This window comes from Lonchura striata, chromosome 2 (assembly GCF_050655825.1).
Source record: "Lonchura striata isolate lonStrDom1 chromosome 2, ASM5065582v1, whole genome shotgun sequence".
Taxonomy (NCBI): domain Eukaryota; kingdom Metazoa; phylum Chordata; class Aves; order Passeriformes; family Estrildidae; genus Lonchura; species Lonchura striata.
Genome location: NC_140704.1, coordinates 90,720,849 through 90,736,700, shown reverse-complemented (window position 1 = coordinate 90,736,700; position 15,852 = coordinate 90,720,849). Strand labels below are relative to the sequence as shown.

General features: G+C 36.5%; 1 protein-coding gene across 15 annotated transcripts in view; it reads right to left on the bottom strand.

Annotated features, from left to right (window-relative positions):
• Positions 1 to 15,852, bottom strand: part of FHOD3 (formin homology 2 domain containing 3) — a 368,504-nt gene that overhangs the window by 185,353 nt on the left and 167,299 nt on the right. For all 15 annotated transcript variants that reach the window (XM_085573656.1, XM_085573657.1, XM_085573660.1 and 12 more), the window contains exons 4-5: positions 13,956 to 14,023; positions 146 to 251 (exon numbers count right to left, since the gene is read on the bottom strand). In XM_085573656.1, coding sequence (XP_085429782.1) covers positions 146 to 251; positions 13,956 to 14,023 — 174 coding nt within the window. The remainder of the gene's footprint in view (positions 1 to 145; positions 252 to 13,955; positions 14,024 to 15,852) is intronic.

Here is a 15,852-nt window from a genome sequence, read left to right as displayed (position 1 = left end):
AATCTTCCTTAACTTTCCTGCATAACAGGAAAGGAATCAGGACCAAACTTAGAAGCAAGTTCAAACACACTTTACACAGCAAGTTGCTGCAGACCTGCGAGAGTTTCCAAGCAATAAAAACAACTTCTGGATGCATTTCCTTTACCTCTCAGGATGTAGTTCTGATAATTCTGGTCGGCTTCTGCTCCCACTTTGATTAAGCAAGTCAGACCTTCAGCAACAACAAACTCATGAACCAAGTCCTTGTCATCCTGTCACAGGAGAAAGGAAAAGCTGATTTAGATTTTTGAAAGACAAAGAAACAGATTATATCATAATGTAAAAAACAAATGCATGCCTGCAACACTGATTTTGTGTTTCACATATTGTAAGCAAGTTGATACAAAAGTTGTTATAGAGAGGACCAAAAGTAGAATTTTGAGTTTTAAAACCAGAATGAAATACATCAGTGCAAAGCAAGAAAAAACATGCTTTAACCTTTCAGTCAACTACAGAAAATTAAAATCTGCAAAATATGACTTTTCATTTTTTCTCATTGAAGACTTGCAGACATTCTCCACAATACAAAATCTTATCATATCACATAAACAAATATCCTTAAAGTGTCAGTATCAACAAGAGAACACCATCTCTATTCCTTAGCATAATTCCAGTTTCAGTATTTTAGCTGTGTACAGAAAAACTTTAAAACTGGTTTTATTGCAATGTAATATTATATTTATTACCTTAACATAATATTAATTCATTATATTTAGAATGGGAAAGTAAAGCATTAAAGATAAGATATGCTTACACTGTGATGGAAAACAGCAAATACAAGAGAAAATTTCACAGGAGTTTATACTTGCTAAAGTGGTTCACTATTTTTTCACCATCAGCTCTTTCCTCAGGACAGCAGAATGACCCCCTACCACAGATGGAAGTGACACCAGGGAGTGGAGGGTTTTCCTGGGCCTTACAAACCTAACTTGTGTGTCAAGGGACTATAAAGCACCACATCTAAAGCTTGTCTGTTCTTACAGAAGGCTCATGCAGACGAGTAAGAAGCTACTAAGAGCTGGATTAAACAGCCCTTAATGAATTAGCCATACAAATTAGGTACAAGAACAATTAAAGATATTAATGGGAGAGAATTACTCTGTAGACAATCCCAGTTGCTGACTGCCTTCTTTTAAATGATCTTAATTTATGCTTTCATACATAACAGTGTAACAGACATAAATTCCAGCTTTCCAAAAATGCAGCTCCAAGAACCCAAGATCCATACAGTAAATTTGTTGAGAGTGATTTCTGAATTTATGGTAAACACTTAGCAAACTGCCAAGAGAAATCAAATAATCAATTTCTTTCAGCTGGATGGTTTATTTATTATTAATTTCCTTCTTTCACTGGAGATAATTTACACAATTCCCACAGTCTGACCAAAGGGGATGTTAATAATTGGAAGGTGATCTATCAGTTTGTGAGAAGTTTAGAAAATTATGAGAAAAAAAATCCATTCCATGTTTTACCTGGTCAAATCTGTTAAAACAATTGGAAAAATATAATACAGTCATGTACGGATACACAAATTTATCACATGATAAAGGTGATTTATCCTTTAAATAAAGTATAGAAGTATAAAAAGTGGAAGTATGCAATCATACCTCACATCCTGGGGAAAGGATATCATAAAAGCCCAAAATATTTATATATATATATATATATGTGTGTGTGTGTGTGTGTGTGTATAATATATATAATTATTGAGTGAAATAATCTCATTTTTTTCCAGATGGCAATGTTATCCTAGTTCAAAACAAGCTCCTTTTTCTTAAAATGTCTTTTCTTGGTACTTGAGAATATATTTTGATTTTGCATCAAGTGTGTTTGTATAGTCTTTGAATGGAGAAAAAAATAATCTATTCTGGATTGACACACAGTGAAATAAAGAACATTGGAAAAACAGGAAAAAGTAGGAATAACTGTGGTCTGCAGATTCTGACTTTTATTAATAGACCTAAAATGCCTGTTTGGGAAAAATAAATGACATTTGGATGGCAAAGAAACAAACAAACAAAAAAGAAGTCCATATAGCAGAGAAGTTAACAGTAGTTCAGTCTTAAGAATCATCCAGATTGAGCCCAAAAAAGAAAATTATTTTTTTTATTAGCATTTAGCAATTAAGGGCTGCTGACATTCAGGGAAAGATAAAAACTGAAACACCTAACGTAACTTTAGGTTGTTTTCCTATAATCTTAAATAATGAATATGTATTAGTGCATCACCTGGAGAAAAATTAGAAATCAACATTCAATTGTCAAAATAAAGCAATCTAAAAACCTGGTTTTATCTTTATGATACTTTTTATTTATTTGTTTAGTTAGTTATTTAGTTACTTATTTTTTTTTAATATGGATCTTTCCAAAAGGAAATTTTGAGATCTGTCTTCTGAAGCTTTTTCAAAGCAACTAAGTCATAGAGTCACTCTAAACTGAAAGGAGATATATTGCAGGGGAACAGCAGAGGAAATAGAGGGGATGAGGAACTCCAACCAGATTGCTTTTGGAAAGCACTGAATAAACAAATCAAACCTGAATTTTAAAAAAAGGCTTTTAAGGTACTTCTCCTTTCCCAAATAAAAGGGGAAAAGAAGGTGTAATGAAGTAGAATACAAACACATCATGCCTTAGACATAAATCTCAACTCAGTACATTATCTATCCCATCGTGTATATACGATGAGAGGAAAGAAGCAAACATCTGGAATGTGCAGTGAAAGATGAAAGGCATGCAAGCCCATACGTTCTACATTGAAAGGAGAATGTTTACATCAATTTTGGTCTAGGATAATCTTTTCAGACCCATTAACTCACTGACTTGCCAAGTTAGGTGACCTCAAGAGTAAAGGCTACTCTCTAGCAGTGGTTAAGAGGTTCAGGTTACCAGGAAGAGAGCATTCATTGTTCAGAATATATGGCATGAGTGTGACAATGATACCTACAAGTCATGCCACACGTGTGTGATAGCAGCTAGAAGGAGGCAGGGAAATGTTGCCATTTGCCATGGAAATGGACTCCTCTACTAATATTGCAAAGATTTATGAGCCCTTAATCAGCAGGCATTAAGGCACTGATGAGAAAAGCAGCAAAACAGGCAAAGCTCTCTAAGCTAATTGCTAAGCTCCTGCAACCATAAAGATTGTGCAGTGACACAAAGTCTGACTATTTAAAAGTCTTTATGAAAAGGTACCATTGGCCTCATCAGATAAATATATTTTGCTCATTTATTCACTGACTTCAATTAGATCATGTCACCTCCTTTTTTAGGCTTCTCGAAGAAGATAATGTATGTCTGTGCAATAGATGTCTATTTTCATCCAATGTATAACAGAAGAGACACTAAATATACTGAAAGTGGTGACTTTAAAACTTGTTTATGTGGTTGATAAAGTGCACAAATCATACTTTTTCACCTCCATAAGTCAGCCTAGCAACTAAAAAGATCCCACAAACCCTGTGATCAAGCAGTCTGTACCATGGGCTCCTGTGCCACCGGCAGAAATAGTGGGGGACATTCTCTTCCTTCCCACATGTTTGTACCGTTTGATATTTTATAACTTGGTTTTACAGGGTCTTACCTGAAGATGGAGACTGAAGATGTTTTGCAAGAACATATTTCATCTGATGTGCAGCTTCCACGTGCAAAGATAAATTGCCTATGTACTGTTTAAGATAGAATTTTCTGAAGCCTGCTATTTCTGTGGGCCATATGGTTGAAAGCTTTTACCCAAAGCATAATTATTTTTATGCCACAAGAAAGTTGCTTCATTTCCTAGTAAGAATTGAGGTTTTGGAATGTAGTTTCTCGAGGGATTTTTTTTTTTATTTAATCTAACCAGCACTGTTGAAAGCTTCATTCCAAGCATTTGGGGAAACTGGATTAGTAAGTGAATATTCACACTTGGATATGCACATATGTATTTCTTTCTTACGTGGCTAACAGCTGTGCAGAATACTGTCTTTCCAAGGAATCATAAAACAAAACAAGTTGCTTGTCTATAAGATTTTCACTCAGAAGAATCTCATTTTTATGTTTTGAGCTTCCCCTTCTTCCTTTAATAAGCTAACCCATTGTTGCTGTGTGCTTAAGCATTCCCATATTTAATTCTATCTTGTGCAATTCTCTCCTGTTTCTGTTACAGAGTTAAAGACTGCACATTTTATAATGTTCATTTCTTTAAATAAGAAAAACCATGAGTTTCCCATGATTTCCAGGTTCCCCAGCCTGTGCTCTCCCCCATGACACATTATTGAGAGAGCCAGCAATCACATTTTGTACTGACCAAACCTTCCAAAATGCAAAAGTCGCTGCAATCCAGCCTAAAAGTGAGAGCAGCACAGGTAGACAGAGTACCAGTCACAGACAGGAGAATCTCCTCACTAAGCTTTGCCTGTGGGTTTACAAGAGGGGATTGCATTCAAACCAGGTCCAATGGTTGATGCATTTCAATGTCTGCTGGAGGAAGAGCTTCCCTCTCTACTCTGTCACTCTACAACATCCCTATTAAGACAGATTTAAACTCTGATTATCAGGTCAGCTCTGGTTTTGTCTGTAGACCAAAAACTGTAGCTTCACAAAGATATACTGCATTCATATTCCAAAATTGTGATAATTCACCTAGGCAAAAGGTAAAATGAATATTGCAAATTCACTGGACACCATGCATATGAGAAGAAATATATATCAACTTGAAGAGGAGGAGAAATCTCCTCTGCTGCATGAAATCTTTTGGGACAAGCTGCTGACAGCATATCAGTACAGAATCCTATAAGCAGAAAGGGCACAGCTTATTCAGATACTAACCTGGCCTGCCTCCTGAAGTAAATATCCCTACTTTTCAAGAGGGAAAGCTAGTGAAATTTTGATTCATTGTTATGTTCATCTATAAAATAGTATCATGGCAGAGTGCACTGTCCCTAGTCCACATTATTATGTCAGAGCAAGGTCTCCTTGAAAAGCTCTCTTCCTCAGATTCCCCTGCCAAGAGTTTGCACTGCACAGAACAGGAAACAGAACTGAAACAGAAAACCCAAATGACTATGTTCAATGTGAAAAAAATAAGATAACAAGTGAAAATACATTGATCAATAAAATGCCAGTGCATTTTGCCCTCTGAAAAAACATAAAAGATGGTTAAAGCACATTTTTTCAAACAGTCCCCATCCTCTCCCCCACTTTTTATATTTAATCTCCTGCAAAGTCAAGATAGGATCACAAAGTTCAGCTGGTTTTAGGAGGATTAAGGTTTAGGGATTAAGCTTCATTCATTTGGGGATGTAAATTAGCGGCAGAGGGACAGCAGCTGACTGGTGAGGAATGGGAGGAAGGAGGAGGCAGGTCAAAGAGCAAACCATGCACGACTGCAGGCTTTTGCTGGCATAAATCTCAAATGACAATGTATCTGGCATTCCACCACAAGAAAGTAAAATAAAGGAATATTGCCCAATATACTTCAAAATCTTCCCCTGTTACTGAGTGCATAAAGTCAGAAAGATAAAATCCAGCATCAACGGATAAGTAGGTCCTTGTTTCACCCTTCCTATACTTAATAGTACAAGGAGAATATAAACAGATTTTTTTTTTTCCTAAGCATTCCTCTGGATCTGGCAGACCCTCACATATAAAAAAAAAATCCCAAACCAACCCCATACTTTGCTCCTAATTCGACTGCCCTGGGCAGCAGTAGCCATGTGGCAGCACAGACCAGAATACACTTCCATGACCCGAGAGCTTTCATATCCACAGGCACCCTGTACAATTTCAAATGCTCATACAATTCCGCATCCCAGCAGCAATGGAAAATTAACATGCAATTCCTTTCAGTTGCCTTTTCAGCTTCCTACCTCTGCAACATCAGTGACTACATTAGACATATATCACAGCTAAGCCTCCACAATAATGTTTTTAAGTATTGCTACCTGCCTTCAGTATGCATCACATCTGCTGAAGTTACCAGCAAGATAATTACTCCCACTGACAACACTAAAATGATGTAGTAATAAAAGTTATGTCGTGCTCTATTAGAAACAGAAATCCCAAAGCATTTCTATGGTCCAGTTTTTTTTATTGGTTAAGCGACAGGTTGCAGATCAAGATTGGCTTGCAATTTTTGCCATTAGAAAAACTCACTCTGGCTTGAAAACTGAGTAAACATAGTCAGGAAGTGATTGAAGGAGCACAGATTGCCAAGATATAATTTATAGTTACTTTCCCACACTTCAAACTATAGTTCTGTCCTTTGGACTCCAAAATTGTTGATATCATTAAAATACTAGATTGCCAATCCAGAAGTGCCTGATATTATCTAATTTAATTGTCACTGTTTATTTCAGTCCATTTTAAAAGCCAAGTCATCTATTACAAACAAATCTAGAAAGAAATCATTCCAAAAACATACACACATGCACATATACACACATATCCATACAATATCTACATACATCTATACATAAACTGAAGTCCTATGAATCTCTCACGACTGTGTTCCCATTTAAACCTCAATTACTTACGAAGCTACAAAACAAAATGTATACAAAATGTATGGACCAGATGATCCAGTTGCTAAGTAGGCAAGTCTTGTACTAAACATGAAACCTACTCTGTGTCAGGGCATTACTCCTGGAAATGAACCAAACACAGATCTGAGAGTCCTCTGCTGTGACAAAGAGTCCGTTTCTCTCAAACACGTATTTCCACTCTGTGATACTTGGTAACCCAGACACTACCCCAGGATAGGTGCTTCGCAGGTTCACTTGCTGTCTTCTGTCAAATTCCCACCAGCACACCTGGAAGAACAGCTCCTTGAAAACAAAATTGCCCTGGACTAGGATGTCCCAAAACTGCTCAGCTGCTAGAAATAAATGAGGTAGAAACATCAGTGATAAAGGGTCTGCAAGGACCAAGCAGCTGGTTTATATCTCAGTGGAAGCTCCTTCACCTTGTTCTACTTGTTGATTGCAAAAGCACTTCACCCACTTTACAGATCTCACCAGCTTTGCCAAGCTTCCATTTCTCTTCCCTCCAACCTTTACCTACACTTTTCCATGCTGTGGCTCCACTCCTCATTTTCTTCTGTTCACCATTCTTTACACCTTCCCAACTAATTTCATGTACAACTGTGTAGAAACATAGCCACAACATGACACAAAGACATCAGTATTTTTACACTGTTCCCTTTTTTCCTATTCTTTCATTTATTTACATGGAGCAACATTTTACAACAGAATGCATGGAAATTGCCGTCCCTCCCTACTTTCACTGAGTCAATAAATTTAGTCAGCATTCAATGGCTTCTGTGATGACAACACACAACAATGAAAATTAATCCCCAATTCTATAGTTGGAGGGAAGGGATGCCATCCAGAGGGACCTCGATGGGATTGAAAGGTAGGCCAATGCAAACCTCATGGAGTTCAACAAAGTGACCTGGGTAACGGCAATTGCAGACACATTTACAGGTGGAGCAGAGAAGCAATTGATAGCACCCTGTGGAGAAAACCTGGAGAATAAAACTTGTGGGAAACCTGGGTTTATGAAAAACTCAACATGAGCCAGCAATGTGCATTGGCAGCCCAGAAAGCCAGTTGGGTCCTGGGCTGCATTCAAAGCACCGTGGCCAGCAGGTTGTGGGAGGAGATTTCGCCTCTGCTCTGCTCTGGTGGGACCCACCTGGACTGCTATGTACAGTTCTGGTGCCCCCAACATAAGAACATGGAACTGTTGGAACGAGTCCAGAAAAGGGCAGTGAAGAGGACTGGAGCACTGTTCCTACAGAACCAGGCCAAGAGAGTTGGAACTGGTTAGCCTGGAGAAGAGAAGGTTGCATGGAGACCTCATGGCAACTTTCCAGTATCTGAAGAGAGTCTACAGGAAAGTCAGAGAGGGATTCTTCATCAGGAACTTTAGTGACAGGGCAAGGAGTAGTGGGTACAAACTGAAAGAGGGGAAATTTAGGTTAGACCAAGGAGAAAAATTAGCTTTCATGTTTACGTTTTTCTGATAGATAACAAGTCAGTAAAACACTTGTATTGGCACCTAATGTAGCAAAGGAAATAGAGGTTGCACAACTAAGACAAAAACAGATTCCTACAGTGGATGCAACTGGAAACCCAAAAAAAATTAATGTTGTCTTAAGTTAATCAAAGACAATATTTAGAGGAAAGGGTCCTTAGCCTGCACAACAAAGTTGCTCCCATGTCACACTCATGTTCTTTAAGTTTACTTTGTTCAATTACCAAGCTTGAATTATTGTGATCCTGTCTCACCTTCACCACTATCTTCTTCAAAAACATCCTATTTCCCCCTTGCTCTGAACATGGTGCTTTCCTTTTTCTGTGACTTTAACTTCATTACTTTTACATAATGTGCCTGATTCCTGCATCTGATGAGGGAGCTGCAGGTAGAAAGCCATCTTACTGTGATGATACAATGTTTATTTCTAGTGCTCCCACTGAACTTAACTTTGTAGCTGGGGTGATGCCATGTTAACCTGAGAAAAATCCCAAAGTTATCATGAAGTTCTACTACTGAAAATGTTGGGCTGCCTTCTTGCATTGTGCAGAACAATAAACTCAGAGGGAACTGAATTGTGCTACAATTCTTAAAACATGCTGAAAGTAAGAACACAGAAAAGAAACTGCGCTCCTATTTAACATGTCGAACAATTTGTAAGCACCTTTCTGCTTTCAGTATTTCATTTTATTCAGATAAGTAGGCCGAGATAATTAGAAGATCTTTTTTCCCCACATAACTTTTTTTATCCCCTGTGAGTTCAAGAAGCAAGCAAGAATAAAAAAAGTCCCACCTCAGTCTCACATTAAGTTATTCAATTTTTAGGTAGAAAATCTTTGGTTGCCTCCCCCCTATAATGGCACTTGGCAGGAAATGAAAAAAAAAAAAAAAAAAAAAAAAAAAAAAAAAAAAAAAAAATCCTGCTGTACCTATATCTGTTTACCACACTCTATCTCCCTATATACATTCAACCATCAGATAAAAATAGCAGTGAAACTAAAGACATTTTATGCCACTGACTTGATGGGGACAGAATTTCATTTTTTGCACCTTTCCTAGACAGCAGATACATCAACACACTGTGTGTTTGTCCTCCCAGTAAATAGCAAAATTAAAAATTCCTAGACAAGTCACCTAGAGTAGAGCCTACCAGGTATATTCTTCATGGCAGATATGCAACAGATCAAGCAACATCCAGGCACTGTATTATGCATCTGAAGAAGCTAAAGTAGACAGAGGCATCATGCTAAACATTTCCTGTTAAAATTCAACCATTCGCAGTGATTAGGGAAGGAATACTGATCCCTTCCCAAGTTTTAGGCTATCTTTATGGTGTAAGCAGTTCACATTTTTTACTCTCGTTAAGCACTCTTAGATCTTGGCCAGTAACATTGTCTAGATATGAAGAAGGCACTCTACCTGCTAATGAAACTGAGAAATTCATTTTGTCATTTAATGAGTCATATCTATTTTATTTATAATCCCTAAAGAGTAATGAGACATCTCCTTTGGATTAAACAAATCTGTAAACTGCTATGTAGAACTCTGGTGAATTTGATTTGTGAAGGAAATGAAGGTTTCTCTTTTTCATGACTTAAACAAGAACCCTTCCAAGAGGCTCTTAAAGAGGAGAGGTGGCAGGCAGCCTCCTCACAAGTGATGACAGCAGCCCCTAAATCAAGTGTCACACAGCTTCAAACCCTAAGGAGTCATCAGTCATGCTTGCAGGAGGGGAAGGAGCAGCCTCCTTCCTTGAGATCAATGAGGCAAACACAGAATACTCCTTCTGCACTTCTAAGGATGATTGATGACTCCTTAGCAGCTGAAGTGTGTGACATTTGATTTCACTCACTGATAAGATTGTGTCTTCCAAACACCTTCTAGTTAATGTTTCCAGGGCCGCCACATAGCTGTTCTTTGTGACATTTTTTAACACAAAGCTCAATTGTTGAATGATTAATGAATTTCTCAACAACATATGAAAATTCTGTAAGAGAATTTTGTAACTCTTTCCCTTGATAGTCTGATCACAACACAAAACAGGAATCTAGGTTCCTTATGAAAACTAATGGGAGATCTCCTGCCCCCTGCCACTGTCAAATGACACTTGTAGGATAAACAACCCTTAAAAAGAACTGTCTTTTTTCCTGAAGACATTAAAATATACACTTGAGGCCTGCTTTTCAGAAAACCTAATGCATTGATTGATATTGATTAAAAATATTTTCCAAAATTTTAATAAGCAGATTTCCACAAGGTTATCACTTTCAACAGACTTGAAATTAACTTTATGGCTTTCTTATTTTTCTTACAAACCATATTCTTATCCAGTTATGTCCTATTTTGAAATTATGCAATCAGCATAATTTGAAACTATGCTTTCTAACTACAAGGTACACTTTCTTACAGGTCCTAAAGCATGCCTGCTTTATATTGCATCCTGTTGTATCACAGGCCATGTTACATATATTTTAAAGTATCACTTAAATCTCACAGCACTATTTACATTTTTTTTTTGCTTTTCTTTTTTTTTTTTTCTTTTAAGAGTGGTATTGAATCAAATGCTTTAAGCAGGTGTATTTTAAACTCTCTTATGAAGTGAAGAATATTTTTCGATCCTGATTTTCTAAGTGCCATGTTTAGCTAGATTCTGCTCAATGCCTTTGGAAATTTTAGCATTTTACAAAAAAATAATGAGGTTTTGATAAATACAAGGACCAGGCAATTCAGAAGTTTGTCAGAAAATCTATTCAAATGGAGAGAAACTGTTCTGGTTGTCAATCATATCTTACTTAAGTTTGTTTATCTGAAAGCATACTGGCAAACAGAGGAAGAAAGCTGCAGTACAATTCAGAAAAAGATGGCAACTGTGGCTCACTCAGCCCTTCAGAATGAATGACTGGAACAGAATGGCAGCACTGTCAAAGAAAAACGCTCCACGTAACCTTCATCATTTTGCCAAAACCAGCCCACCAGAAAAAATCAAAGAGAAATTCCAAGCGCAGACTTGCCAAATGATTCTTTCATCTAAATTTTGAAACAAAGACATTGCTCTTGCCAAACATTGCTAAGCTTTGCCGAAACCTCACATGAAAAATCAAGAGCTCTGACTATTTGGAATTCAAATTCAATGTAAAACTTGGGCTTATTCCCAATTAATGCAAATGAGACACTGCACACTGCTTGAAGGTCTTTAAATTAAAAATGATCCTGACATAGAACTGAGCCAAATTAAGTCAGTAATGCTGAAATTATAAAAAAATTGTGTTATGAACTGTCCTGGCACTTAAAGATATGATGAAGTCTCCATAACACTTGGAAACCTTGTTATTATGAAAACACTCTTTTTAAGTCAGCATCTTTTTTCTAAAATATTACACTTACAAGGAATTTAAAATACTCTCTTTTAAGGGCAAACAAAATAAAAAAAATATATTTATGTTGAAAAACACATTTTTAAAAAAAACTATTACCATAAGGATAAATTTATGATGGTAGCTTACTTTCCTGTCATATACTAAAAAAAAAAAAAAGACATTTTGAACAGAAATGATTAATATATAATATAACCTTATTACATTTACTTGTATTTTTCTTCAGCAAATAAAAAAGGGGCTTGTTTTCCAATTGAAACTGTAGTACCTCAAATACTTGTGCATATTCTATGAATACTCTCCAGTTTGAGGATCACTTTTCAAGTCCCCCCTAAGAGAACTTGTATTTTAAGAGTATATGTACATTTTTTAAGGGTACGTTTGCTCAACTATTAGCCACAGTTCCACCAGAAAGAGATTCTTTATGTGGTAACTGATAATTCCCAAATTCCTTTCCCTACCACATTCATTAGAAAATAAGAAAGTTAAATTCTTCAAGGAAAAATATGCCCTGAAACAGCCAGACAGGTTTCACTTAAAACTCAATTCATACATAGATATGGGTTTGAGCATTGCTTTTCCCTTCTCACTTGTTACTCTTCAACACAGTTAACCCCTTAAATTAACTCAGATAAATATTTAAACAGCATTTTCATTAGAACAACTGATCAGCTGGAAGAGAGACATCTCACTGGTGTGTTCTCTGAAAGCACTGAACACTTGTGCTCAGAAATACCTACTAGACTTCCAATAACCTATAGGGAAGAGGGCATTTATGAATACACAAACTGGGAGAATTCATGATGGAAGGGCATGGATGATGGAAGGGAATACATGGAAGGGAGATGCAGGATGGGAGATGCAGGATGGGTGGGAAGAGAGGCTTAGCCTCTCCTTTCTAAATATGTGCAAGTACCCAGATTATCTGTGTAACACATAATGTAGGGAAACACAAACATTTCCCAGAAATAGCTGAGGTGCACAAAAAGAGAAAAAAACAGAGAAGACTCTTGGAAATCTGCCTGATTTCCTGTAAGCACACAGGCCACATGCTTGGCAAACCTCACAGGGAAACCCAGCTTGCATCCCTGTGACTCTTAAGCAGTCTCCCTCTGGGAATGAGGGACTGTTTCTTGAAACGACAACAAATTTCCCAATCTGTACTCATGAGATGACCAGGCTGTTTTGAACTAGAACTCCTTTCTTTGCCCAAAAATTTCAAAAATCAGGGACATGTTTCTGACCCAGAACACATCTTCAATTACTAAGATTTATCATTAAATGGTCCACCCTTCACCATTCACTCCTATTGTTTAGAAAATTTCAATTCTGACATTCTCTAAATTCTAAATGCTTAACTTTGAATCCTATAAAAGGATCATGTGTTTAGAAAATTTGCAATTCTGCAGTCTTGCAGATTTCTTAAATGTTTTTATTATTCTTAGAATAAACATCTATTTGAAACAAAGCAAAAATGTTAAACTAAGAGTTTGAAATCTTTCCACCTAAATATTATAGCTAAAAAAAAGGATTGTAGGTTTTCATCCTCCATTTGGATACATTCGTAAAGAAGTGCTCCTCTTATTGTTCTCAGTTATATTTACTGAAAATGGAATGTCTCAAATGAATTCCATTTTAGAATCACATTGAGAGCATGCTCTAATTCACACAGATAGGATTTTTTTCTTCACTTTTCCTGACCTCTTCTCACCAATAAGTTTCCTCACATTTTTGCAGTTTTCCCAAGTCCTTCTCTCCAGTGAAACCAATCTGAAATCCAAGATTTTAATTCAAGAAAATGAGGTGGCATCACACCACTTGTCTATCACATTGTCCACTTCCTCACAGGACCTAAAATCCTCAAGATTTCAGATTTTCTCCATAATGAACATTCAATTTCAAATCCATGCCTTTCCTTAAAATGATCAGTCACTACCACATCCTCCTCAGGTCTATGAAACATCTTTTTGGCTTATCAGTAAATCTTCTCTAAACTCAGTCTAAATTCAAACACTTTCAGAGATCTCCCAGTACATTTTTGGTTCATCAGAACTGTTGCATGTCTCCCATAAATCTTTTCAGTTTTTGATGTGTCTTAAACCCAGACTATTTGTCCATTATCAGGCCAACAATGGGTCATCACCCTAACTCATAGTTTCCCTGACTCACCTTTTCAAGTTCCCCTTTAAGTCTTCCCAAGATATGCCACTGTCTAAAAAGCAGTCTAAATTTCTACCTAAGGGTTTCAATTTTCTTGTCTCTCTCCTACAAGGTTTACACTCCACACTCTACCATTATGTTACATCTTGTCCTTCTGACAGACTGAAGGAACATGGGAAAGTTTGCAGATCATAAAAATAAAAGACTCTAAAAAGGAATTGGCACATTCCAAATTACAAATGAAATCTTAAAAGTCTCTTTTGCTAGAAACTGTAAGTTATACTCTAAATTAAAAAAAAAAAAAAAGTATAAGAAAAAAGGAATTAAATTCATGTTCAAATCATGGAATAGACAGCTATTATTTGCTCACCTGAAATATTTGTTTCAAGGAAAAAAGTGCCCGTCTCAGTTCCCGTCCACTGGAATTGTAAAGTTTTTCTGGGAAAACAAAATAAGACAAGAGAAAAAACTTCAGCATAAACAAAACTGACAACACAGCAAGAATGTAGTACAGCTTTTAACAGAATCATAGCACCCACTTCCCATGAGGCAGACTTTTTAAAATACACATATAGGACTTATTCATTAAATGTGCATGTAAACTAGGATTTAGTTGTCTATAACTTAAAATTTCCAGGTAAATTGACAATAGCTTCAACAAGATCAGTGAGAAACAATTCACTCTGGAGTTTTTTGAAAATAATTAGAAATACTGTTCTTTCTGCATTAAGGTAAATTTAGGGTTTACTCAAAGTACCAGATTAATCTCAAAAGACTTGTCTGAGACCACTCTTTGCCTTTGTTATCAAAGCTAGAGCCACTGAATCCCATCCTTGACTGCCTTCCCTCTAGACATTCTTTTCTCATGTTCTCATCTTTCTATTGTTAAATCCTTTCTCCAATAGCAATGAACGTTAATACCAGAAATAGTCGGACAGTCTGTTCTTAGCATAATTCAAAACAGTGTTTTATTCTCCTGAAAACTGATCTTGACCTTTTTCTAAATGAACCAGAAGCCTCCTTCTTTTCATCATCCAATACTGAAATGTATTACTTCATTTATTCCCCTACTAAAGCATTCTCATAGAAATAATTTAAAGACAAAAGCAACTCTGCAACTGTGCTATCCTTCTGAACCCTGCTACAATGTTTGTGCCTTTGGAAGAGGTCTTGGACTGTGCCTCTTAAGTCTGTTGTTGCAAATTTGCGACTGTGCAGGGATAGAACAGAAGTAGACCTTCCTGGTCTACTGTGTTTGGTATATTTGATAGAGAGGGGCTTTATGCACATCTACAGTCCTAAATTTAATTTTATTACACTACTGCAATATAAGGACAATGACAGGAAAATCAAATCTTCATGGTCACCTCAGATGACACACATGCCTCATCCACAAATCATCATGAGAGCACCATCTCTGCAATCGACAGAGTAGTGGCCTGTAGTGGCCAGTAGACCCTGGAATGCCCATAGAATGATAATAATCTTATAAGAAACCTAAATATTTTAATTAAATAAATTATTTAAATAAATCAAACCCCAACATTTTATTTCTTACTTTTCCTTGTCTATTTCTCTTTCAGTTACAACTTTACACTACAAAACCAAATTTCATTTTAATTTCCTCTGTCAGGAATTTGCAAAAAAGGGACTAGCATTTGAGGATTCAATGTATTTATAACTCAGTGATCATTTTTTACCTCAGTCAAGGAAGGTGGGGTCTAATTCTAGAAAAAAAAAAAACATTTCTTATTCCAACAGTCATCTTCAACCAAAGGAAAAATGCAAAGTAAAATGTTATCAGAACTAACACTATTTTTTTTAAACTTTGAAAGTAGTTTTATTCCTCTCTAATTGTATCTGATTTCAAAGGCAGAAGGTACAGAACTGGCAAAACTATTGTTTTTGTAAGTCATCTCCTTTCTTGCACTTTTTATAGATTCTTGACAAAACATTGGAGGAATGGATTTCACTTGAAGCCCTAAACTTAGAGGCACACTTTAATTACTCTCACTTAAAAACGCACTGGCATGTGGGACCACATTTCTTGGCAGGATAAAGGGTAATTTTGTCAGGAAAGCCTAAAGAATAATAAAGATCTTCTAAGACCCGGTCTGTCAATTTTACATGCCACATTACACAAAATATTCCTTTTTGAAAGTTACCTCCATCTGGCATTTGTTATTACTAATTTCCCTCTATTCATAATTCACCAGCATCATTATGAGCAGAATGTCTCCAAACAAGGCAGTGCATTATCATCTTAA